Genomic DNA, 27,144 nt, shown 5'->3' with positions numbered 1-27,144 from the left:
ATAATTTACGTGTTTCTCTTGTTTCCCTTGCTGTCTCTACATAGAAAGCATTTCCTTGACTCTTGATTTTTAAGGAACATTTTTTTATTTGTGAGAGGGAGGCCATGGGTTGAGACAGAGGAGGAGCATATTGCTAGTTTTTATAATGGTCTAGTCCTACACTGGGCGGTGGATTCAAGAGTGTTTGTTTTATCATTACACTTTATAACTTTAAAGGTATGTAATATTTTATAAGAGCCAACTGTTAAAATATAATTAAGGTGAATATTATTTTGCAGGAATGAATGGGGGGCACCTGGGTGGCTCACTCGGTTAAGCTTCTGCCTTCGGCTCAGGTCATGATCTTGCGGTCCTGTGATCGGGCCCTGTGTTGACCTCCCTGCTCAGCGGGGAGTGTGCTTCTCCCTTTCCCTCTGCCTCTCCCCCTGGCTTGTGCTCTTTCTCTCTTTCTTGCTCTCACTCTCGCTCTGTCTCAAATAAGTAAAATCTTAAAAAAATTAAAAAATAAAAAGATTCCTGGGTGCCTGGGTGGCTCAGTTGGTTAAGCAACTGCCTTCGGCTCAGGTCATGATCCTGGAGTCCCGGGATCGAGTCCCACGTCGGGCTCCCTGCTCAGTGGGAAGTCTGCTTCTCCCTCTGACTCTCCCCCCTCTCATGTGCTCTCTCTCTCTCATTCTCGCTCTCTCAAATAAATAAAATAAAATCTTTAAAAAAAAAAAAAAGATTCTTTCTCTCTCCCTCTTCCCTTCTCCCTGGTCACACACACTCAAATTTTTTTTCCTCTCTGTCGCAAATAAATCTTAAAAAAAAAAAAAGAATGAATAGGGGAGGAGAAAGAAAAGGGTGGGGATATGGACACAATTTTGTTCTATTTTCCAAAACACCTGTTCCATGGATAATGATAATTGGTTTAAAAAAAATGTAATCCGGGGCGCCTGGGTGGCTCAGTTGTTAAGCGTCTGCCTTCGGCTCAGGTCATGATCCTGGGGTCCTGGGATCGAGCCCCACGTCGGGCTCCGTGCTCCGCGGGAGGCCTGCTTCTCCCTCTCCTACACCCCCTGCTTGTGTTCCCTCTCTCACTGTGTCTCTCTGTGTCAAATGAATAAAATCTTAAAAAAAAAAAAAAGTAATCCTTTCCTATTTGATAGGGATAGAATAGTTTTGCAACAAATGATACTGGGACAAATGGATACTTTTTCCACACAGAAGAGGATGAATTGGCACTTCTACATACCATTTATAAACGTTAACTAAATGGTCAAGGACCTACTAAATGTAAGAGCTAAGACTGGAAAATGTTTAGAAGAAACATAGGTGTAAGTCTTTATGACCTTGATTTAGGTAGTGGTTTCTTTTTCATTTATTTGTATTTTTTAATTTATTTGAGTGGGGGAGGGGCAGAGAGAGGGAGCATCTCAAGCAGACTCTGAGCTCCTAGGTAGTGGTTTCTTAGGATAGCAAAAGCATATGTAACTATAGAAAAAAATAGATAAATTGGAGTTTATAAAGATCAAAACCTTTTATGCTTCGAAGGGCATAATCAAGAAATTCACCATAACCCATAGAATGGGAGAAAAATTTTGCAAATAATATATCTGATAATGGACATGATATCTAGAATATATAAAGAAGCACTACAATTCAATAATAAAAAGGTAATCTGGGGCACCTGGGTGGCTCAGTGGGTTAAGCGGTTGACTCTTGATTTTGGCTCAGGTTATGATCTCAGTCCTGGGATCAAGCCATACATGAGGCTCCATGTTCAGGAGGGAGTCTGCTTCAGGAGACCCCCCCCCTCAAATAAATAAATACTTTTTTTTAAAAGATTTTATTTATTTATTTGACAGCACGAGCACAAGCAGGGGGAGGGGCAGAGGGAGAGGAAGAAGCAGACTCCCCGCTGAGCAGGGAGCCTGACACCGGGCTTGATCCCAGGACTCTGAGATCATGACCTGAGCCAAAGGCAGACGCTTAACCAACTGAGCCACCCAGGAACCCCTAAATAAATAAATCTTTTAAAAAAATAATAATGGGCGCCTGGGTGGCTCAGTCGTTAAGCGTCTGCCTTCGGCTCAAGTCATGATCCTAGGGTCCTGGGATCAAGCCCCACATCGGGCTCCCTGCTCAGCGGGAAGCCTGCTTCTCCCTCTCCCACTTCCCCTGCTTGTGTTCCCTCTCTCGCTGTGTCTCTCTCTGTCAAATAAGTAAATAAAATCTTTTTAAAAATTTTAAAAAAACAAAAGGACAATCCAATTTCTTAAATGGGCAAAAGATCTGAGTAGACATTTCTCCAAAGAGAATATATAAATGGCCAGTAAGCACATGAAAAGATGTTCAACATTATTAGTCATTAAAGGAAAAACAACATAACCACAATGAGATACCGCTTCACACCCCCTAGGATCCTGTAGTCAAAAAGATGGACAAATAACAAGTGTTGATGAGAATGTGGAGAAATTGGGACTCTCATATAGCTGGTGAGAATGTAAAAATGGTGTGTCCACTTTGGAAAATAGTTCGGCAGTTTCTCAAAAAGTTAAACATAGTTATATGATTCAGCAGTTCTCCTAGCTATATACCCAAAACACGCAGACAGTTCCACAAAACGTCCTGCCCAGATGTTCATAGCAGCATTATTTATTATAGCCCCCAAATAGAAATAACTTAAGCTGTTGAATGGATAAACAAAAGGTGATCTATCTGCATAAAGTAATATTATTAGGCCATTAAAAGGAATGAAAGTCTATAATATGAATAACCTTGAAAACGTAGTGCTAAATGAAAGAAGTCAGATGCAAAAGGCAACATATTGTATGACTCCATTTATTTATTTATTTATTTATTTATTTATTTATTTGTTTGTTTATTTGACAGAGACATAGCAAGAGAGGGAACACAAACGGGGAGTGGGAGAGGGAGAAGCAGGCTCTCTGCTGAGCAGGGAACCCGATGTGGGGCTCAATCCCAGGACCCTGGGACCATGACCTGAGCCGAAGGCAGACGCTTAACGACTGAGCCACCCAGGCGCCCCATGTATGACTCCCATTTATATGAAATGTCCAAAATAGGCAATTCTCTAGTGACAGAAAATAGATTTGTGGTTACCAGGGCTGGGGGAGAAAAGAACAGGGAATAACTGCTAATGGGTGTAAGATCTCTTCTTGGGATGATGAACATGTTCTGGAATTAAATAGAAGTGATAGTTGCACAAACTTTGTGAATATACTAAAAAGCTTTGAATTGTATACTTTATATGAGTAATGTCTATGGTATGTGGAGGATATCTCAGTAAAGCTCTCCCCCTTTTTTTTTTTTTTTAAAGATTTTATTTATTTGGCAGGGAGAGAGAGAGAGAGAGAGAGAACAAGCAGGGGGAGTGGCCAGCAGAGGGAGAGGAAGAAGCAGTCTTCTGCCGAGCAGGGAGCCTGATTTGGGGCTCGATCCCAGGACCCTGGGATCATGACCTGAGCTGAAGGCAGATGCTTAACCAACTGAGCCACCCAGGCGCCCCAGCTCTTTTTTTTTTTTTTTTAAGAAGGTGTCAGGAGTAAAATTTTGGAACGTTTTTACAATTCTTTTTGTTGTTCTTCAGAATTTATCACTCAGCATTTAGAAATTACTTATATAGTTCTGACTGATCATACATTTGCTTTGGAAAAAAATATTATGTAGTAAAATAAACCACTGCTTAATTCTGAGCTGTGAATGATCTGAATTTATTTTTTATTTATTTATTTTTTATTTTTTAAAGATTTTATTTATTTATTTGACAGAGAGAGAGAGAGCACAAGCAGGCAGAGAGGCAGGCAGAGGGAGAGGGAGAAGCAGACTCTCCACTGAGCAGGGAGCCCGACGCGGGGCTCGATCCCAGGACCCTGGGATCATGACCTGAGCCGAAGGCAGCCGCCTAACCGACTGAGCCACCCAGGCGCCCCTAAATGATCTGAATTTAATGTTATAGGTTTCTTACTCTATAAATAATGTTTTTCAACTCGTGTTTAGCTCATTTTGACTCCCATTTAGTCCTCCTATCTCTGGGTTTTAAGGCTATGTAAGTAAACATAAAAGAATAAAGGAATACATCAAGACCTTCAGATTTGTAAAACAGAACATATTGTGAGAGAAGCTGCTGAATCTCTTCCCCTTATTTAATCAGTTTATGGCTGTGGTACCTAGTTTGAGAGCAAACTTTGAGGCAGGGTATTAGTTGGTTAATTCTTTTTTTTTTTTTTTTAATTTTATTTATTTATTTGACAGAGAGAGACACAGCAAGAGAGGGAACACAAGCAGGGGGGAGTGGGAGAGGGAGAAGCAAGACTCGCTGCTGAGCAGGCCCGATGCGGGCTTGATCCCAGGACCCTGGGATCATGACCTGAGCCAAAGGCAGACACTTAACAACTGAGCCACCCAGGCGCCCCAGTTGGTTAATTGTTTTATAGGCTTTTTAAGCCTAAGGATTCTTTTTGGTTTTTTTTTTAAGATTTTATTTATCCATTTCAGAGAGAGAGCACGAGAGGGGGGAGGGTCAGAGGGAGAAGCAGACTCCCCACTGAGCAGGGAGCCCGATGTGGGACTCGATCCCAGGACCCCGGGATCATGACCCGAGCTCTAGGCAGACGCTTAACTGACTGAGCCACCCAGGCACCCAAGCCTAAGGATTCTGATTGCCTCTCATTCCCTGGAAGTAGAACTTCGTAAAACCCATGAATTGTCAGAATTTCTCTAAGGAAAGATTTAGTAAGAATGCAGAAATCAGGGGCACCTGGGTGGCTCAGTTGGGTGGGTGTCTGCCTTCGGCTTGGGTCATGATCCCAGGGTCCTGGAATCGAGCCCCACGTTGGGCTACCTGCTTGGCGGGGTGTCTGCTTCCCCCTCTCCCTCTGCTGCTCCCCCTGCTTGTGCTACTTCTGCTCTCTCTCTCAAGTAAATGGATGAAATCTTAAAAAAAAAAAAATGTAGAAATCATTTAAAATAATTCATTAGAATTATTCGAATTCATTGGAGTTATTAGATTCGTAGAATGTGGATGGGAAGTACAAAAAAAACCAAAATTGGCCATAGTTAATAATTGTTGTAGCTGAACGATGGGTACATGGGGTTTCATTATGGTATGCTATTTTTATATGTATTTGAACTTCTCCATAATAAAACATTTAAATTAAAATAGTAAATTGCCAGTATAATTAGCAGAGGTAGAACTTGTAATTTTTTAATCTGTGTCAACCTCATAATCACTAGTAAGTTGGCCTAGTAACTAACTATGAGGTCTAGTCCACTGATAGGCACTCATTTTCTGGAAAAAATTGGGACAAGCCATTGTTGGCCCATTAATAGCCACCTGTGTACCCACTCCAGTGGTCTAGCTTTGTAGCTAACTGCAGTGACTCTGTCAAAGTAGGACATACAGCTCATAGGAACCCATCTCACTCTGGTTAGTTGAGGTAAAAGGTTGAGGCAATATCTTACTTGAATCTCTGATTTAGGTATATTGATGCTCAAATTTTCTGTCTGGTTTTGGAGTATTCGCTATAAATAGGAGACTTAGGGAGCGCCTGGGTGGCTCAGTCGTTAAGCATCTGCCTTCAGCTCAGGTCATGATCCCCAGGGTCCTGGGATCGAGCCCCACATTGGGCTCCCTGCTCCCTCTTCCACTCCCCCTGCTTGTGTTCCCTCTCTCGCTGTCTCTCGTCAAAATAAGTAAATAAAATCTTAAAAATAAATAAATATGAAACAGTATTAATGACTTTTTTGCCAAATGTAAATAGACTTTAAAACATTTATAAAATTACTTTTCTCACAAATGAGAAGAACCTAAAGTGGTTCAATAATTATGGTATAATTATTGTTTAATAATTATAAAATAATATAAAATATATTTATATATATTTTAGATATACTTATATATTATAATAAATATAAAATAATAATAGGTTCCATAATAGTCCATTTATTAATATTTATTTATGAATGAACCATTATCTTCTGAAGTCATACCATTTTTACTGGATGTTGGTTAGTTTTTGACCAAGTCTTTATCAGTTCTCATGTCAAAAAGAGCAAGAAAAGTTAGCCTGTCCATCTCTGTGTTCCCATACCTGTAAAAGACAGTGGTTGTTAGAGAATCTGTTGGATTTCTGAGCTTTGACTCACTAGGAAGAGGTGCCATTCTTAAGATTCTGTGTGCTTGCTGAATTAATGTTTGTTGATGAATATGCCGCTTTTAAAAAGATTAAAAGTGAATTAGCTAACAACAAATTATATTCAGACAAAATAAGTTTTACTTAGTGAAAATACGGAAAAAGAAATTATATGTTACTTTGTTTGCTAATTTGGTGTGGAGAGATTATGTTAAATTATATATTAATACTGTCAGTTAAAATGATAGCCATGTAGAAGTTTTACTACATTAAGACATCCCTGGTTAAGATGTATATGGGGGAGATGTTAGTGAACCTTCCCTATCTACAGTTTTTCTGTTAGTGGCAGATTTGGGTAAAGCTTAAATTTTTGGTGAGTTTGGTGACATTAAACCTAAGGTGAGTGTGACAATCCTGGATACTTTGATATCTGGGATACCATTTCTTATCTGAGACTATAATGTTTCTTATAAAATGTGGGTTTGTTTTTTCTTACATTTTTTTTTTCTGTCTTCCTTTTACTCTTCAGCTGGCAATTCTTTGGTCCAACAAGGTGGACAGCCACTCATCCTAACCCAGAATCCAACCCCAGGTCTGGGCACAATGGTTACTCAACCAGTGTTGAGGCCTGTCCAGGTCATGCAGAATGCCAATCATGTGACTAGTTCTCCTGTGGCCTCACAACCAATATTCATCACTACACAGGTGAGTAGGACTCTGAATTCTGGGGCTGGATAGGGAAGGAGAGAAAGACTGTGAACCTTTGGAGGCTCTGACTTAGAACTCTAAGTCCTGTCTTTTGACCTGGCTTTCTCATTTGCGGTTTTTTAATTTAATACTGATTTTTATAGAAAGCCAAACATAACACATCTGGGTAATTTCCTCTTCCTATCCTTTAGAGGGCTATTAAGTATTTTGATTAAGATCTGGGCAGAAATTAGTGGGAAAGCTTAGATTAGGAAACCTTCACACTTGGCCCTTAACACTTCCTGCCCTTTGCTTGGGCTGTTTTTTCTTAAAATGGGGTGAGTTAGTTGATCTTGAAATCTGTGTATGAAATTGGTAAAGTGCAGGGAGAACTTTGGAAGAGAAGGAGGAAGATAGATGACTTATTTGACATAAAATGTGACTCGAAGTTGAAAGCCTAATGCTGAATGTGGAACATAAAGGCAAGTGTTTCTCTGCCTGTGGCTTCCTGAGTTATAAATTCTTCTCTTAAAAATTTGCCAGAGGTTTATGGCCTTTGAAGTGGACTTTGGGAACAATTTCTTAACAGTTGTTTTGTGTTGAATCACTCCAGTGAATACTCTTAGTGTCTTTTTTTTCCCTTCTTCTATGCCTTTATCTGTTTAGGGGCCAGTTTGTGAATGAGGTATTTTTTAAGCTGAGGTTCTTTTAAGACAGGAAAGTAGGTTTTCATTTTTGCTCATATGTACTAAAGCTTCTTCAGTTTTGATATTTTGTCACTCAAAAGTTTGCCAAAATTCCTAGATTTCTCCATCTCAGTCATTTAAAAGCTCTACCTCTAGAAAAAGAACCACTAGGTAAGAGTGTGGGAATTTTTTAGGATGTAGTCTTATTGTAATCTCTGCTTAGTGTTAGCTGATCTCCATGTTAAAGATCATTTTGCTTTTAATGCAGGGATTTCCTGTAAGAAATGTCCGGCCTGTACAAAATGCAATGAATCAGGTTGGGATTGTGCTGAACGTACAGCAAGGTCAAACGGTTAGACCAATAACACTAGTCCCAGGTAAGGAAAAATGTCTGCCCATTCTAAATAAACTGGCATCCAGAAGATTTGTTTTTCTTGTCTCAAAATATTCTTGGTCATTTAAAAAATGTGTTTAAGGAAAACCTAAAAATATAAAGATCATATTGATTTAAGCCCAATTTTTAAAAAACTGTTTCTAACCTTTGGCCAGGGTGGTGGTTTTTATTTATTTTTCTTTTCAACTTTTTACCACCCTTCAAACAGGGTTTAGTCATTTTTCTGTTTCTGGTGTTTTAGTGTTTGTTATCCTGAAGGAATATTATTGCAAACTCCCAAATTCCATATTTCTTACAAGTCTACTCACTTACATGGTGGGATTATAAACTTTATTTTGCTTTAATTTTATAGCATAGATCTTGGATATAAATTAAACAAATGACCTACCCTTTGATGATAAATTTGCCAATGACTAGTTAATATTTTTTTTAAGAAACTAAATTGAAAATAATTTTTTAAAATCTCATAATTTTCCCCACAGTTCTTTACTTAGTGTCTGTAAGTTTACTACAATTCAGGCCAAAAAATAGCCTAATTTAGTAGATGTATGGGTGCCTCCATGAGCTTGTTTTCCTAAGTTTTTGTTGTTCTCAGAGCCCACACAGTGCTTTTGGCCTTTCTCATGAAAGTCTCATGAATTTAACTTACCTAGTTCTGGTATTTCTTATATATTTGTCAGTGGAATTGTTTACAGCTGAGCCAGGAGATTCACCTCTGGGATCCTAGTAGAATGGCATAGTCCGTCTTCTGTTTGAGTTCATATGAAAGAATGGAAGACTCCTTTAGTATCCTGAGAAAAAAAGATTGCTTTCTTAGGACTACAGCTGCCCTCTGGCCTATACATACGCACACTGCCTCCTACTCTGTACTCATCCTCGCTCTTCCAGTACTGAGGTCAAGCTACTCCTGATTATGTTCTTGGGATTAAAAAGGCAGTGTGGTAAGGTGTTTTGGGAGGAGTTGATAGGAATCTTCTTTCTTCAGTTTAATAGGGCTGATTCCTTAGGATCTTTTATCACCTTGGATATGTATTGTCTTAGACATTAGAGTCTATGCTACTCTTGTTAGCCTCTGATGGCCACCAAACACTTTGGGGAAATAATCTTTTCTTATTCCAGTATTTTCAGTAAAGACAGGTGGAATGTATTAGAGGTGAGCTCATTGACCAAGCTTTGGTACTTTTCTTTGTCTCTCTTTTGAAGCCCCAGGTACCCAGTTTGTTAAGCCGACAGTTGGAGTCCCACAAGTGTTCTCTCAGATGACCCCAGTGAGGCCAGGCTCCACAATGCCTGTGCGGCCCACCACCAACACCTTCACCACTGTCATCCCAGCTACTCTGACCATTCGAAGCACCGTCCCGCAGTCCCAGTCCCAGCAGACCAAGTCCACACCCAGCACCTCCACCACTCCCACTGCCACACAGCCGACCTCACTGGGGCAGCTAGCTGCTCAGCCTCCAGGCCAATCCAGCCAGACCCCCAATCCCAAGCTAGGTGAGCCCTGGGAAGTGGAGATGGCAGTGCTGGGCGGGGCAGTGGGTGGAGAACAGATGATTATCACTTGGCCAACATAGCTCCCTCCTTCCCCTCTCCACCTGCAGTGAGCATTGCCAGCTTTGTCACTGTGAAGCGACCTGGGGTTACAGGTGAAAATAGCAATGAAGTAGCCAAACTGGTGAATACCCTTAACACCATCCCTTCACTGGGCCAGAGTCCTGGGCCAGTGGTGGTATCCAACAACAGTTCTGCCCATGGCTCCCAGAGAACCAGTGGACCTGAGTCTTCTATGAAAGGTACAGTAACCTGAAAGACAGAGTATCCAGTCATTCAGAAACATTAATAAAGTATTTGTTATATTAGAACTCTATGCTTTGAAGTAGAGACATAGAATATAGTTGCCACAGTCTGTTGTTACATGAAACTTTAGTGTAGGAAAGGGGATAGCCACTGTGAAAAGCGTAACTAAATCAGCTATAAGGAGATAATTCTGTTTCTTGTGCTGTAGAGATGAGTGAAATGGACCAGTTGGGTGGGTTAATAATAATTTAAAAAAAAGCTTCACAGGGAGGTGGATTTCTGCACAAGGTTTTAAAGTTGGGATTTGGTAGAGAAGTTTTCAGGTGTAGACAGGATATGAGCATAAGGGTTTTCAATGGAGCAGAGGTCGCCAACCTTTTTCTCTAAAGGACCAGATAGTATTTTAGGCTTTATGCACTAAATATGGTCTCTGCCACAGCTACTCAGCTCTGCCATTGTGGTGCAAAAGCAGCCACAGACAGTATACAAACAAATGAGCATGACCTTGCTCCACTAAAACTGTTTGTGGACTCTGAATTATATGTAATTTTCATGTGTCAGAATATCTTCTTTTGCTTTCATTTCAACCATTTAAAAAGTGTAAAAACATTTAACAAATGGTATTGGAAACATCAGACATCCACATCCAATGAAGTTGGACCCAAACACCATATATAAAAATTAACTATGTGAACCAAAGACCTAAACATAAAAGCTAAAACTGTAAGAGAAGATAACATAGGGGGAAAGCTTCATGACATTGGATTTGGCAATGATTTCTTACATAGGACACCAAAAGCATGGACAACAAAAGAAAAATATAATAGTAGATATAAGAATAATAGATAAATGAGATTATATCAAATTTTAAACTTTTAGGATATCAAAGGGGACACTGTGAACAGAGTAAAAAAGCAACCCAGTGAATGGGAAAAAATATTTGCAAATCATATATCTGATAAAGGGTTAACATCTAGAATATATAAAGCACAACTCAACAACAAAAAAACAACGCAGTTAAACACTGGGCAAAGGAGTTGAATAGACCTTTCTCCAAACAAGATATACAAATGGCTGTTAAGCACATGAAAAAATGCTCACCATCACTAATGATTAGAGAAATGCAAATCAGAACCATGTTGAGATACCACTTCACACCCATCAGGATGGCTCTTCTCCAAAAAACAAAATAACAAGTATTGGTGAGGATGTGTAGGTATTGGACTGTGCATTGCTGGTGGAAGTGTAAATTGGTATGATGGTCTTTCAAAAAGTGAAATATAAAATTACCATCTGACTCAGCGATTCTGCTTCTGGGGTATGACCCAAAAGAATTGAAAGCAGGTACTCAAGCAGATATTTGTACACTCATGTTCATAGCAGCAGCATTCACCATAGCCAAAAGGTGGAGGCAGTCCAAATGAGCATCAACCGATGAATAAATAAACAAAATATGATATATACATATAGTAGCGTATTGTTCAAGGAAGGAGATTCTGACACATGCTGCAACATTCATGAACTCTGAGGGACATTCTGCTAAGTACTGAACTAAGTCACAAGAGGATAAATACTGTATGATTACACTTAATATGAGGTACCTAGAGGAGTCAAATTCACAGAGACGGAAAATAGATTGGGGGTTGCCAGGGACGAAGAGGAGGGAGGAATGGGGAATTGTTAAATGGGTACAGAGTTTCAGATTTACAAGATGAAAAAAGTTATGGAGATTGCCTGTACAACAGTGCAAATGTACTTAACTGTACACTTCAAAATGGTTAAGAGGTAAACTTCATGTATATGTTACCTGAATTAAAGAAAAAGTTGTATAACAACAGAAAAGTAAAATCCGTTCCTAGCTCATGGGCCAAACAGAAGTTAGCATCTGGCTGGATTTTGTCTAGGAGCTGTGATATGCTGACCCCTGGCCTAGAGTTAAAAGAATGGTAAAGAGAATGGTCCTCATAGTGATCACTCATGCTTGTGTATCAACCTTAATACGCCCTTTAGGGAGTGTTTAACCTTTTCTTCAAAGGGCCAGTAATCTGTTTCCAGTATCATCTCATTAATCGTATCAATGCTTCTCACTTCTTCCAGTGACCTCTTCTTCTATCCCAGTGTTCGACCTCCAGGATGGTGGACGGAAAATATGTCCACGGTGTAATGCTCAATTCCGTGTTACTGAAGCTTTGAGAGGTCACATGTGTGTAAGTGATACCAGTTGTGATGGGGATCCAGCTTCAGTGGCTACCACTGCATACCTCCTCTAGGATTAGGAGCTTGTGAAGCAGGGACTCTGAAATGACTTAGAAGTTTCTTAAAGGGTTATGCTCCCTTTTGGCCTGTTTTAGAAGAGTTTCAAACTTTGGAATATAGAAGGATACGTTTAAAGACTCTCAAGTAGATTGGAACATATGCGACCTTAATTCCTTGGCTGTGGTTGATTTTGAAACTACACAGGAGCACAGGAGGACAGGTTTGTTAGATAATCAACTCAAACTAAGCTGGCCTTGGTTTATTTTCTTTTTCCTTTTTTTTTTTTTTTAAGATTTATTTATTTATTTGACAGAGCCAGAGAGCACAAGTGGGGGAAATGGCAGAGGGAGAAGGAGAAGCAGGTTCCTCACTGAGCAGGGAGCCCTACATGGGTCTCGATCCCAGGACCCTAGGATCGTGACCTGAGCGAACGGCAGACACTTAACCAACGCAGCCACCCAGGCACCCCTATTTTTTTAAGGTTTTATTTATTTGAGGGAGCGAGAGAGAGCATGAGCAGGAAGAGGGACAAGCAGACTCCCTGCTGAGTGGGGAGCCCAACGCAGGCTCGATCCTAGGACCCTGAGATCATGACCTGAGCTGAAGTCATATGCTTAATCGACTGAGCCACCTAGGTACCCCTCAGTTTATTTTCTATTTATTGTGTCCTTGGATGAACCAGGAGTCCTTAACCAGTTCCCATTTCTAGCCTTTTCATTTTTTGGTATTAGTCCGGACACAAAGGTTGGAATTTCTTCCTGCCATGGAGTTCAGAAGCAAGTATGCTAGTAAGTGGTTGAAGGATCTAAGGCAGGAGGAAGGAATACAAGGTACCGGGTTTGGAGAGGCATATGGCTATAAATAAATATCCATTAGAAAGAGCCGTAATTCTAGAAATACTATAGAAAATTGAAGGGTGAAACCTGGATGAGAATACCTAGAACCATTCCCAAGAGATGTTCATGAGGTTGGGGAGTTGGCACATCCCAGCCTCCCGGATAACCACAATGATCTTCCTTTATAGTACTGTTGCCCAGAAATGGTGGAATACCAGAAGAAAGGAAAATCTCTGGATTCAGAACCCAGTGTCCCATCAGCTGCAAAGCCCCCATCCCCTGAGAAAACAGCTCCTGTTGCTTCCACACCCTCTTCTACACCTATTCCTGCTTTGTCACCACCTACCAAAGTACCAGAGCCAAATGAGAATGTGGGTGATGCTGTCCAGACCAAACTCATCATGCTAGTAGATGACTTCTACTATGGACGGGATGGTGGCAAAGTGGCCCAACTCACAAACTTCCCTAAGGTTGCCACATCTTTCCGATGCCCACATTGTACCAAAAGACTAAAAAACAACATTCGGTAAGTGTTAAAGATCCTCAGAGGTTACCCTGGACAAGAGAAGACTGAAATTTTCCTACATGTTTTAGTCTTTTCTCTTTGGTCAGTAGTCCTGTTTTCCAGTCTGGCTAAGGATTATCATTAAATCAATAAGTGGTACTATAGAAGGAGAAGGTATTGTGGTAATAATAAGAGATAACTTTGGGTGGAGTAAGGGAAATCAGTACATCTTTCCACAGAACTCTTAGTTTCAAGAACCCTTTTCTGGGCTCAGAAAGGGACTGTCCCAAACAAGGGAGGGGAAGGGCACATAATGTGTGTTCTGGGATTCCAAGGGTTCTGATTTTTTTGTTTTCTGTATTCTTGTGCTGTGCTACAGATTCATGAACCATATGAAACACCACGTAGAACTCGACCAGCAGAACGGTGAGGTAGATGGTCATACTATCTGCCAGCACTGTTACCGCCAGTTTTCCACGCCCTTCCAGCTCCAGTGCCACTTGGAAAATGTTCATAGTCCTTATGAATCGACTAGTAAGTTTGGAAAACTCACTCTAGGGGTATACTTTGCTCTTCATTCGTTAAATGGCACTGGGAGGAGCCCATCATTTCTATATGAGTATCCGTGTAGAGGAAGCTCTTTGCACATTTCTGAGCAATTCCTTACTTCACTCACCCTTTTTTCTTACAACTTAGACTTCTCTTCAAGCCTGAATTGAATTCAGTGCTAGAATTGTTAGGGGCTTTGATTCAGGACCACTGTAATGTGTTGTAATGTATATAATATAATGTAATGGATACCTTACTAAGATCATCTATATTTGGACCTCCACTTTAGTTAGTACCCTGATAGGCTTTACATAAGACAAAAGATAACATTATAAAGTACCATTAAGACAGTGCTTTCAATGAAATGTAAGATGAGGTGTGTGTCGCCTCCACTGTACATCTAACAGATGAGGAAATACAGAATGAACACAGGCTCACAAAAATTAAGTCATTTACTTCAGAGCATACATCTCTAATAAGGTGCCATTGTGAGGATTTGAGCCCAGTCTTCCTAGAATATCTCCTATGTCCTTCAGGGGATTTCTGGTTTTGTTGCAGAGACAGAAATTACATAAATAAAGGAAATGAGAACAAGACAGTATATTTATTATAAACCTGTGCATTGTATAATACCATTGATAAGTGAAATAGTTTAGTGAAAAGATCGTTGAGGATAGATTTTACAGAAAGTCATACTTAAACTTTTAGGGTCTTTAAATACAAGAAGAATTCAGACAGATGAGAGTAATGATTTATTTATTTGACAGAGACACAGCAAGAGAGGGAACACAAGCAGGGGGAGTGGGAGAGGAAGAAGCAGGCTTCCCGCCAAGCAGGGAGCCCAATGTGGGGCTCGATCCCGGGACCTTGGGATCGTGACCTGAGTTAAAGGCAGATGCTTAACAGCTGAGCCACCCAGGCGCCTCTGTTGTTTGTTTTTAAGTAAGCTCTACAGCAACGTGGGGCTTGAACTCACAATCCTGAGTTCAAGATTCGCATGCTTTACTGACTGAGCCAGCCAGGTGCCTCTGAAATTAATTTTAATAGTATATTTTATTTAAATCAGTATATCCAAAATATCATTTTAGCATGTAATCAGGGCTTAAAAATTAATGAGATGGTAGAGCTTTGGACTAATAATCTGGGAATAGAATAGATATTGGAATCAACCACTGTGCAGTTAATGGCAGAGTAGCCAACTTGGTCTTGGTTAGGGCCCCAAAGTCTTCCCTGTCAGTGACAGAAAATCTGAGTAACTCATCTACACCTCCTAGTTGAATACACCTCATTTTTATACAGTGGGTGGGCTTTTGTTAATTCCATTTATGTAAGGACTATACATAGGAAAGAGAAGTTTTTCCTTCTGGGGAAAAAAGATTCCCAGACAGTCAGAACCTCATCAGTCCTTTTCTCTTCGCTTTTCACTCTTGTTATGTCTGACTTTTCATTTTTGAGTATCCTGTGACTTAAAATTTATATTGATCAAAAACCTGAGAAATTGTTGACCCAAAGAAGTAAATACCTTTTCTATAGTCCCCTTCCCCACACACCATGGCAGATCCTGCATAAAAGTAGCTTATTTTTTGATGTTAATTTTGGGACCCATTGCTTTCTTTTTAATTTTGAAAAAAAAAAAAGTTTCCTTTTATTTTCTGAAGGTTTTTTTTTAAGAATTTATTTATTTATTTGACAGAGAGAGACACAGAGACACAGCGAGAGAGGGAACACAAGCAGGGGGAGTGGGAGAGGGAGAAGCAGGCTACCTGATGAGCAGGGAGCCTGATGTGGGGCTCAATCCCAGGAACCCAGGATCATGACCTGAGCCAAAGGCAGACGCTTAATGACTGAGCCACCCAGGCGCCCCTATTTTCTGAAGTGTTTTTAAATGAAATTATAGACATAATGACATTTCACCCCCAAATACTTAAGTATGTATCTCTAAAAAATAAAGACTGTATTCTATATACAACCATAGTACCTTTTTCAAGATCTAACAGAAGCAATCGTAAATCCTTAATATCATCTAGTACCTAGTCCATTTTCAAATTTCCTGAATTGTCCCAAAACATCAATGGATCATGGCACTTAATTATAGTAATAGTATAATATTAATAGCATTGTGTTTTTCTTCACACTTGTTTAAGGGCAGTAGACTGAAGAAGAGGTAGAGTTGAGGGAAGGATGCTTCAGGCTTAAAACCATGGTCAGATGTCAGGGGAGGATCCTGTGTGGAAAACAACTCAACCAAGGGGGAACTAATTGCTTGATAAAGTCTTGGAATATATGGAATGATGAGGTTGGCTGAACCTTAGAAAGGTATAAGATATCTATCCTTTCTTTTCCTTTTTTTTTTTTTTAGATTTATTTATTTTAGAGAGAGAGCATGCGAGCAGGGGGAGGGCCAGAGGGAGAGGGAGACAAGCAGACTCCCCACTGAGCAGGGTGCCTGACACGGGGCTCGATTCCAGGACCTGAGCCAAAATCAAGAGTTGGACGCTTAGGGGCGCCTGGGTGGCTCAGTCGTTAAGCGTCTGCTTTCGGCTCAGTTCATGATCCCAAGGTCCTGGGATCGAGCCCCACATCGGGCTCCCTGCTCGGCGGGAAGCCTGCTTCTCCCTCTCCCACTCCCCTGCTTGTGTTCCCTCTCTCGCTGTGTCTCTCTCTATCCTATAAATAAATAAATAAAATCTTTAAAAAAAAAAAAAAAAAAGAGTTGGACACTTAACCGACTGAGCCAGTTAGGCGCCCCTGTCCTTTCTTTCATAATTTGGAGAATAGGAAGCAGAAGCTGTAGTAGTTCACTCCTATGTTCTCAAAGTAAAAGACAGTGTTAGGTGTCAAGGACATGAGGGTAATGGTGCTGGGAGGGACCGTGTTAGGATGGCCACTTTGCAAAATCAGTTATTCTGTCTCTGGAATCTTTCCATACCAGCTCCAGTGTGGAACTAGAACAGATGTGGATGGTTACTAGAGATGTCTTAAACTGACTGATGCCTTAGGTTTCTATCTCACTGGTTTTCTTGGTATGAGATAATATATATAAATCTTAGTATAGTGTTTATGTGTTAGAAATTGCTTTAATTAATGTTGTTGTTATTGATGTTGTGTAACAGCTATACCAAGAGAGCTGATACATAGGTTGTAGGAAGAGCTTCAAGGTTGAATGAGATTGCCCAGGGAGAACACAGAATAGGAAAGGTTAGGACAGAAAGTTGGAAAGCACCGATATTTAAAGATGTTCTAGGAAAAAAAAAGAAAAGCAATTAATGACAAATTGAATTAAGAGGCAAAGCGCAAAAGGAGAAAATACTGTCATTTTTATTTTTTTTAAGATTTTATTTATTTATTTGACAGAGAGAGAGCACACACACAAGTGGGCAGAGTGGCAGGCAGAGGGAGAGGGGGAAGCAGGCTCCCTGCTCAGCAGGGAGCCCAACGTGGGGCTTGATCCCAGGACCCCGGGATCATGACCTGAGCCGAAGGCAGATGCTTAACTGACTGAGCCACCCAGGCACCCCCAAAATATTGTCATTTTTAGTTGACACTTAGTTACTATTTCCCAAACATGGCGTGCACTTCCATATCTCCCTGCCTTTGTTCCTGTTCTTCTCTTGGTCCCTGTGTCTTGCAAACCCCTATTCTTTCAACGTTCAGCTCATATATCTTACAGCTTATCTTCATTCTTTCAGATAGAATTTTTTATTTGTGTCTTTGTAGCACTTAATGAATCTCTAGTCAGTGCTTCTAAATGGGTTGCCATACCCCTTTGAGATAAACACAAAACTTGTGAACCCTCTTCCCAGAAAATAAACAGTTTACTCTTTCGCAAATAATTTCAGGGGATACCTAGGTTCCCTGAGGCATCGTCCATGGACCCCAGATTAAGAATCCCTGGTTTTTTGTTTGTTTACTTTAAAGAATTATTTCAGTTTCACTCTTCTGGGGGAGCAGGGATTGGACATTTTCCAGTAAATGCTTGAAGCTTCAAATTCACAATTTCTACATTTGCAAAAACTTGAAAATAATTCCAGTGACCATAAGAAAAATAGTTATTTTGTCTAATTCAAAATGTGTAGCAATTCAAATTATTATTAAAAATTCAGAATTGTAGCCTTATAAGGTTGACAAAATGACCAATTTCAAAGTTTAATCATTTCAACAACTCATAACAAGGCAAGAACTTCTGTTCCTGATTGTCAGTCTTTTGAGGACAAATTCTTGTACTCATTTAGTAGATGTTTGATAAATGTTTGGAATTATTCATAGGAGACGATCATTGTCTATCTTTGAGCAGAGGGATGAAACAGTGTAGTAATTTAAAATAATTCATTTGGCAATGGTATGTAAAGTATAGACACTATTTATTGGAGAGATAGGAGGTATTGGAAGCCAGCTGATTAGTAGTAGGAAATCATGTGGGCTTCTACCAAGTTTTTGTCTGTGAGAATGGAAAAATGACCATTCCTAGATACATTCTGAAATAATGGTGACAGAACACAGGGGTGTAGATTCAGAGATAGTGCCTAAGTGTAGGAGGAGGTAGGGAAGTGAAAAGCGAAACAACCAGGAATCAGAAGGAGGCTGAATTAGAGTTGGTGGTGGAGTATCTAATTAAAATGTCTTATAAACAGTTCAAAACCTAGAATGGAGCTTTAGTAAGAAGTCTGAGCTAGAGGCAAAAGGTTTGTTGTTATCAGCAACACAGATGTTAAGACAGAGCCATTTTAAAGAAAGAAGAGATTTAATGAAAGTAAAGATAGAGAAGTCAGAGGATAAAGATTATGAGTCAGCAGGACTTTGGTCTTATTTCCAGGTGGATTTATTGATTATTTTTCTTCTTACAGCCAAGTGCAAGATCTGTGAGTGGGCGTTTGAGAGTGAGCCACTATTTCTCCAGCATATGAAGGATACTCATAAGCCTGGAGAGATGCCTTATGTCTGCCAGGTATTGCCTTTTTCTCTAGGGAGCTTTAGCCATTTCGCTCTCAGTGGATTCTACACTGAGAATTCTACAAAGAATCCACTAAAATGAACATTGCTGCATACCTACTGCATACACTCAGTTTTTTAGGAACTCTGTGGAGATCCAGAAGAAATAATAAACCTAGAGTCTGTTTTCAGGATTTTCCATGCCAGAGAAAAACGTTAAAGGAACATGTGCATGTACCCAGCCAGGGAACATACACATGTACTGCAGGAATGTGTCTCCTGAATGGCCCTGTAGAAATGGACAAAGAAAACTTTACTCCTCTTAGTCACAAAGTGGATTGTTCTCAGACTTTCTTGTCCTTCCCCTATTTTTATCTTAACAGCTGAATCTATCACAAGTAGCCCTGCATTACAGAGTCAGAATAAAAATTTGATTTCTATGCATTTAGGAAAACTTATTTTTCTCTTACTTTGACATTTTTGTTGCTACCTCTTTTTTAAGGCCTCAGTTGTTCACTCTTAGCTTATTTTCCCTCTTATGTGACTCAGGTGTGTCAATATCGCTCCTCACTCTACTCTGAGGTAGATGTCCATTTTCGGATGATCCATGAGGATACTCGGCATCTGCTCTGCCCTTATTGCCTGAAGGTCTTCAAAAATGGCAATGCATTCCAACAGCATTACATGAGGCACCAGGTACCAGGCACCAAGCAGTTCCCATATTCTCATTTTTTTAATTTTATGGATGCTGGGGCCAGGGCTGAGCTAGGCAGATTTTGGTAGAGAAGATACTGTATGTACGTTTGCAAAAATTGGCCAAATTTCAATTATATGCCATGCACTGGGCTAGGTGCCAGGGATTTAGTGGTGTACAACACAAATAGTATACTAGAGAATACTGTGTTAGGGGAAGTATAAGATATATAAAAGCATATACCTATTTTGGGAGCCTGCTAAGGCTTTCTTGGAAGAAGAGTATTCAAGGCCTAAAGTGTGAGGAAGGGTGAGCCATGTGAAGTGGGATGGAAGAACGGTGTCCTCCAAGCACAGAGTGAAGGTTCATAGAATTAAAGGAAGTTCAGTGTGGTTGGAGTGTTGGCCACAAGGGGGAGGTTGGAAGTTAGGAAACAGGTGGTAGAAAATCCTATAAGCCGTGAAAAGGGGTTTCAACTTTTTTAAGTCATTGGAGAGGCATTAAAGGGATTTTTTAAGTCCTTGAGTGATATGGTCAAATTTGTTTTAAGTTACTATTACACTGGCTGCATTAGGAGAATGAATTGAAAGAGATTAAGACCACAGTTAGGGGGACACGCCAAAGGCTCTTTTGGTTTAGGTGAGAGACAGTAGTGGCTTTTGGCTTTGAAAAGAAGAGGATAGAGTTGAGAGATATTGAGAAGGTAAGTGATATTTACAATTTAGAGATGGATTTGGTAAAGGTATAGAGGAGGGAGTTAGGAATAGTGCCTAAAATTCTGTCTCGGGAAAAATGGATGAATGGTGAGACTATGTATTGAGATAGAAACACTGTAGAAAGTAAGGTTGGCAGCAGAAGTGGGGATTACATGTTTGGGTATTCTGAGTTCAGCGAATATAGTTGTCTATTGAACAGGTAGTTGGATATATAGGTCTGAAGCTTGGGAGAAAAGCCTGAGTTGTGGAAAACATACTTAGGAATCATAATTACATAAATAAAGTGATTTTAAACGTAGAAGTTGCCATGTTCCCTCACCCCCAATTGAGAATAAGATGAAGGTTTAGAACCTCTGAAGACTCTGTCTACAAAGCCAGTACCATAGTCCTAGGAGGAAAACCAGAAGAGACTTGATGTCAAGGAAGCTAAGGGGAGGAAAGTGTTTTGAAGAAAGGGGTGTGATCAAAATGTTGCAGGAAGATGTCAAGCACTATAGAAACTTAGAGGCCAACCTTTAATTTAGCAACGTTGATGGACGCCATGTGGTTGGTTAGCAGAGTGGAAGTCAGATTTCAGCAGGATGAATGAAGAGGTGAGGAAATGGAAAAACTTTTTTTTTTTTTTTTAAGATTTTATTTATTTATTTGAGAGAGAGAATGAGATACAGAGAGCATGAGAGAGGGGAGGGCCAGAGGGAGAAGCAGACTCCCCGCTGAGCAGGGAGCCTGATGCGGGACTCGATCCCAGGACTCCAGGATCATGACCTGAGCCGAAGGCAGTGGCTTAACCAACTGAGCCACCCAGGCGGCCCTGGAAACAACTTTTTTACAAGTTTCAGAAGGGGAAGACTGAGGGTTGGCACATCCAGGGGAAGAGGTAGCAGAAGAGAATTTGTTTTTGCTTTTGTGTTTTGATTTTAAGATGGGTTAAATAGGGCCTTGTTTTAAAATGCTGCAAGGAAGGAGCCACTAGAGAAGAGTGAAGGTATATAGAGAAGACACAAAATGGAGAACCAGATGGGTGCACCTGTGCTTAACATTTGCCTGGGTCTGCACACACGTTCCTGCACTGTCACATGTGAGCTCCCTCTTGGGCTCACATACTCATATGCATAGGGGTGACTGCCTGTAATCCTCCACATGTGTATTTCCAAAGAGCAGCATGGAAATTGTCCCTTGTACTCAGGTAAATGGAGTCTTGTTATCCTGGGAAGAAAACCATAGACCTGGGTCTTGTTTCTGAAGGACTTCAGTAGTAGGCAGTCTGCATCCTCAAACTTGTGTCACAGGGACAAGTGCATGTCTATATATTGATGTGTTAAGAGGAAAAATAGCAAGGGATAGAAAGGTATAGAAAAGGTAGAGAAAAATACTGTCATTCATGTTAAGAAAGGAAAAGAAAGGACAAAGAGGGAGATTGTGATTGGAGATGTGTTTGTGTTATGTGGCTATGTGCATAGACTGTCCATGAAAGAATACCCAAGAAACTGGTAACAAGTTGTTTCTGTGCAAAGGGATGGAGGGTTGGAATTGAAGGCAGACTTAAAACATGAAGGAATATGGAATAAAAAGTAAAGATTTTTTTTTTAGTAATGTACATTTTACTGTGTTTAAAAAAAAGAAGAATGTCCAGAAGTAGGTAGCACTGTCTGCATTGTAAAGACAGAGTAGGGGCAAGTAAAGCTTAAGCCACTAATCCACATTGTTAAACCAAGTCAGGAAGAGATGGTTGGAGGACCTAGTCATCCTGGCTGTGAATCTGCCTTTCTTTGGGACCATGGGAGGTGATGATTCTCAATGGTAGGTTTTGGTGTTGTGTATCTTTCTTCCTCTTTCAGTTACCCACAGAAAGGGGGAAAGGATGATTGTTAGCATTAATCTACCTTCTCATCAGGAAAGAAAATTTATTGGGAATCTTCAAGGGATTCTCTTTCTTTTCCCCCCTTCAGAAGAGGAATGTTTATCACTGCAACAAATGCCGGCTGCAGTTTCTCTTTGCCAAGGACAAAATTGAACACAAGCTTCAGCACCATAAAACCTTCCGTAAACCCAAGCAGCTAGAAGGTTTGAAACCAGGCACGAAGGTAAAGGGCTTGTCACCGTTTCTTCTATAGATCCAGGGGGCGGGGGGAATAGAGATTATCAGTATTCCAAGGTTTAGCACAGTGTCTAATTGTTCCTTCCCTTGGCTTGCAGGTGACAATCCGGGCTTCCCGAGGGCAGCCACGAACTGTTCCTGTTTCCTCCAATGATGCACCTCCCAGCACCTTGCAGGAGGCAGCACCACTGTCCTCCTCAACGGACCCTCTGCCTGTCTTCCTTTATCCCCCTGTCCGGCGCAACATCCAGAAGAGAGCTGTTAGGAAAATGTCAGTGCCTTCTTCTGGAGGCTGGGGGTCGGGTGGGCACGACGACTCCTATAGCCAGTGTAATCTAGTAGCCTTTTAGCAGGATCTGTTGTCTGAAGCCACCACAGTTTGAGGACTCCTGGGGCGTTAACAAGAAATTTCTTTGTTTCTTGACAGGAGTGTCATGGGCCGGCAGACGTGCCTGGAGTGCAGCTTTGAGATCCCGGATTTCCCTAATCATTTCCCTACTTATGTTCACTGCTCTCTCTGTCGCTATAGCACCTGCTGCTCTCGAGCCTACGCCAACCACATGATCAAGTAAGTCTCTGTTAAACATCTTATCTGGAAGTTCAGATTCTCCAGAACTCATTTCATTCCCTCCTTCAACTCTTAGAGCTGTTTGTCCATCTCTCCTAGCAGGGTAAGAGTCAAACCCATGTTCATTTGGCTTTGATGGTCTGTGCTCTAATTTTGTAGGACCTTGCTACTCAGAGTGTGGCCCAAAGACCAGCAGAAGTAGATGGGAGCTTGTTAGAAATTCAGCCTCTGCTCCCCAACCCCAGGCTACTCAATCAGAATGTGTGTTTTAATAGCTCTCCTGGTGATTCATGTGCATACTCATAGGGAATATTAATATGACAGGAGAACTGGCTTGGGTTGAGGTGAGGATGGATTAAAGTGGCATCTCTTTTGTTGGGGCATTGTCAGAGACCAAGATCTCTTGGTTAATGATCAGAACCCCCTAACTCATGCTGTTTTTTCTTTGTCTTTCTCAGCAATCATGTTCCACGCAAGAGCCCCAAGTATTTGGCTTTGTTTAAAAATTCTGTGAGGTAAGGGAAAACTTAGTGATGGTCTCTTAATTTTTCACGTTCTTACATTAAATCCTTTTAAGTAACTTAGGGAGGGGTATGTGAATTAATTTGAGAAAGAGGAGAAAGGATACTCTCTTTATTAGACCTCAGATTTTATCCCTAGTGTCACTGATACATTTGTTTAATATACTCTTGATTCTTTTTCTTAGTGGAATCAAGCTGGCTTGCACTTCATGTACCTTTGTTACCTCTGTGGGAGATGCCATGGCCAAGCATTTGGTATTCAACCCCTCTCACAGATCCAGCAGCATCCTGCCACGGGGTAAGTAGTAGAGATGGGAGTTAGTGGGACAACAAAAAAAGAAAATAAGGATATAAGTCCTACCATGAGTCAGGAGCCTCTCTACCTGGGCTAGCTCGTCCACTGTTCAGATAGACATCACCAAATTGGAAGCATTCCAGCCTGACATTCATATAAGACTGGAGGGCTTGTTTCTTTGAGTTAACATTTCTTTATTGTCTCATTTCCTATAGGACTCACTTGGATGTCTCACTCAAGGTAACAGGAATCTCACTTCATGGTTTAATTTCTATTTTCAGTGTGTTTTCATCTATTATTATTATCGCTGCTACTATTAGTATTTCATTTTCCTGGTTTAACTGAGCTTTCTTTTCCTCTCTTTGCTAACCCTTTAGACATGGCCACACTCGTGACCGAGTCCATGACCGGGGCTTGAAGAATATATATCCGCTTCCTGCCTTCCCCTCTAATAAAACTGCCACTGTGAAATCTGCGGGGGCCACCCCAGCTGAGCCTGAAGAGCTTCCAACTCCTATGGCCCAAGCACTCCCGTCACCAGCCTCAACTGCAACCCCACCACCAACCCCAACCCACCCCCAGCCTTTAGCCCTTCCACCCTTGGCTGCAGAGGGAGCCGAATGTCTGAATGTTGATGACCAGGATGAAGGGAGCCCAGTCATCCAGGAGCCTGAGCAGGCAACAGGGGGTGGTAGTGGCAGTGGGGTTGGCAAGAAGGAGCAGCTGTCTGTGAAGAAGCTTCGAGTGGTACTGTTTGCCCTGTGCTGCAATACAGAACAGGCCGCTGAACACTTCCGAAATCCCCAACGACGGATCCGGCGTTGGCTTCGGCGCTTCCAGGCCTCCCAGGGGGAGAATCTGGAGGGCAAATATCTGAGCTTAGAAGCAGAAGAGAAGCTGGCTGAGTGGGTCCTAACCCAGCGAGAGCAACAGCTACCTGTGAATGAGGAGACCTTGTTCCAGAAGGCCACCAAAATAGGACGTTCTTTGGAGGGGGGGTTTAAGATCTCTTATGAGTGGGCTGTGCGTTTCATGCTCCGGCACCACCTGACTCCCCATGCCCGACGAGCTGTGGCCCACACCCTACCTAAGGATGTGGCAGAGAATGCAGGACTCTTCATTGAATTCGTACAACGACAGATTCACAACCAGGACTTACCCTTGTCCATGATTGTGGCTATTGATGAGATCTCCTTGTTCCTGGATACAGAGGTGCTGAGCAGTGATGACCGTAAGGAGAATGCCCTGCAGACAGTGGGCACAGGGGAACCTTGGTGTGACGTGGTGCTGGCCATTCTAGCAGATGGCACTGTCCTCCCCACCCTGGTTTTCTACCGAGGACAAATGGATCAACCTGCTAATGTGCCAGACTCTATATTGCTAGAGGCGAAGGAGAGTGGCTACAGTGATGACGAGATCATGGAGCTGTGGTCAGCCCGAGTGTGGCAGAAGCACACCGCTTGCCAGCGCAGCAAAGGCATGCTTGTGATGGACTGTCATCGCACTCACTTGTCCGAAGAGGTGCTGGCTATGCTTAGTGCCTCTAGCACCTTGCCTGCGGTGGTCCCCGCAGGCTGTAGCTCCAAAATCCAGCCCTTAGATGTATGCATCAAACGAACTGTCAAGAACTTCCTACACAAAAAGTGGAAGGAGCAGGCTCGGGAAATGGCAGATAACGCGTGCGATTCTGATGTCCTGCTTCAACTGGTGCTGGTCTGGCTGGCCGAGGTGCTGGGCGTCATTGGGGACTGTCCAGAGCTGGTGCAGCGGTCCTTCCTTGTGGCTAGTGTTCTGCCTGGCCCTGATGGCAACATTCACTCACCCACGAGAAATGCTGACATGCAGGAGGAGCTCATTGCCTCCCTAGAGGAGCAGCTGAAGCTGAGTGGGGAACAGTCTGAGGAGCCCTCAGCTTCCACTCCCCGACCCAGGTCATCTCCTGAAGAGACAATTGAGCCTGAAAGCCTTCACCAGCTCTTTGAGGGTGAAAGCGAGACCGAGTCCTTTTATGGCTTTGAAGAAGCTGACCTAGATCTGATGGAGATTTGAGTGTTGGGGTCATGAGCGGGTGTGGAGTGGGGGTGGGAAAGTGTGAAGGGGAGGGTAGGGGGATTTCGGGGAAAGGGGATATGCCAGGTCGGGTATTTGGTTTATATTTTTTAATTTTATGCCACCATTCCCCCCGATGGTGACTTCTGTTTCCCTGTGGATTTGTGGATTATTAGGAATACCAGTAGTGATCCCGTCTGAGCCAAGAGCTGGCCCATTGGTCGTTCACTTCTGCTAAAAACAGGTTTTCGTGACTTTTTTTTTTTTAAATTTAAATCACTGTGTTTGGTATTTTTCTGACAAAATCAAGAAAAAGAAAAAAAAATTCTTCGTGGGCGAATGTTAAATTTTTTGTTTCCCCTTTTACCTCAATTGTATCATAGTACATCTGGATTTTTTTTTGTTTGTTTTACTGTGTGGCAATGTCTTTGGGCATGATGCTATCCAACCATTGTCAATGTGAGAACATTTCTGAAGATGGGAAAGACAAAAATATGTAGCTCACAAACTCTGGTTTATTATATATATGGATAAAAAAAACTTTTTTCATTGTGGTCTTAACACTTTTATATAAAAATGAAAATGGAAAAAAAAAACCCACTGAACTCTCTTCCTTCTCCTTTCCTTCCTTCCCTCTCCAGAGATGTTGATTTCTCCAGCAACTCTGAGATACAAAATTGTGGCTTTAAAAATGCATGAAGTCACCTCTCATCCAGAATGATGAATTAGATTTGTTTTTCCTCACCACCCTCCCTCCAACAAAAACATGACAAAACCAATATTCTTTGCACTTGGGATCCTTACCCCTTTTCCCATGCTCACATCATCACTCTGGACAAAGAATCATACATGTGTCATTAGCAAGCAAGAGGTACTGAGGTGATCACAGTGTTAGGGTGGAAGCCATTCCCAGTGTATGGGTCTGCATCATGTTAAGTGGACAGCATGCCTGTTCAAGAGATCACATGTCCTACAGCCAGGAGCTTGTGCAAGAAGTGTTGAACTTTAAAAACAAGACAGACCACTTGTTGAAATCCTGCTTACCCTGTGGCTTTCCTTACTTCTCTTAATGCTTAGAGAACAGTGTGACCTGAAGAAGAAACACACAGGGGTGTGCACAAAGAAAAAGACATGAATCTTTATTTTTCACTGCCAGCTTCAAGGAAAGAATTTTTCTACGATTTGCATGAGGGATTTTTTTTAACTGTATGTACTCATGGTTATAAACTGAAATGTACTGTATCATACAGAGAAAAGGAACAAAAACCCAAGTCCAGCTTTCCCACAGCTAAACCTTCTGTCCATCCCAAGGCTTTCAGCAACATGTCCCTCCTGGGAGCTAAGGAGGCAGCCTGCAATAGGCTTGTAAATGGTTCATCTTTAAAATGTACATAAGTGGAACATTTAATAAAATGAGGGGAAATGGA

General features: G+C 41.4%; 1 protein-coding gene across 5 annotated transcripts in view; it reads left to right on the top strand.

The window, feature by feature from the left end:
- Positions 1-27,144, top strand: part of POGZ (pogo transposable element derived with ZNF domain) — a 51,578-nt gene extending 24,434 nt beyond the window's left edge. For 2 of the 5 annotated variants that reach the window (XM_064588530.1, XM_045896634.3), the window contains 16 exons: positions 6,667-6,842; positions 7,779-7,887; positions 9,108-9,398; positions 9,506-9,697; positions 11,799-11,908; positions 12,982-13,319; positions 13,678-13,832; positions 18,692-18,792; positions 19,326-19,472; positions 22,136-22,270; positions 22,383-22,555; positions 22,712-22,852; positions 23,311-23,367; positions 23,559-23,671; positions 23,884-23,908; positions 24,046-27,144. In XM_064588530.1, coding sequence (XP_064444600.1) covers positions 6,667-6,842; positions 7,779-7,887; positions 9,108-9,398; positions 9,506-9,697; positions 11,799-11,908; positions 12,982-13,319; positions 13,678-13,832; positions 18,692-18,792; positions 19,326-19,472; positions 22,136-22,270; positions 22,383-22,555; positions 22,712-22,852; positions 23,311-23,367; positions 23,559-23,671; positions 23,884-23,908; positions 24,046-25,717 — 3,935 coding nt within the window. In that variant the 3' untranslated portion in view covers positions 25,718-27,144. Of the gene's footprint in view, positions 1-6,666; positions 6,843-7,778; positions 7,888-9,107; positions 9,399-9,478; positions 9,698-11,798; positions 11,909-12,981; positions 13,320-13,677; positions 13,833-18,691; positions 18,793-19,325; positions 19,473-22,135; positions 22,271-22,382; positions 22,556-22,711; positions 22,853-23,310; positions 23,368-23,558; positions 23,672-23,883; positions 23,909-24,045 lie in introns of all 5 variants that reach the window. The other 3 variants (XM_064588529.1, XM_045896633.3, XM_064588528.1) reach the window with 2 other exon arrangements.

The sequence above is a fragment of the Mirounga angustirostris genome, unplaced genomic scaffold (genome assembly GCF_029215605.1).
Source record: "Mirounga angustirostris isolate CCGP_5_RB_7025 unplaced genomic scaffold, mMirAng1.0.hap1 SCAF_4, whole genome shotgun sequence".
NCBI lineage: Eukaryota > Metazoa > Chordata > Mammalia > Carnivora > Phocidae > Mirounga > Mirounga angustirostris.
The sequence above is the reverse complement of the archived record's forward strand: the minus strand, read 5'-3'. Positions and strand labels throughout refer to the sequence as shown.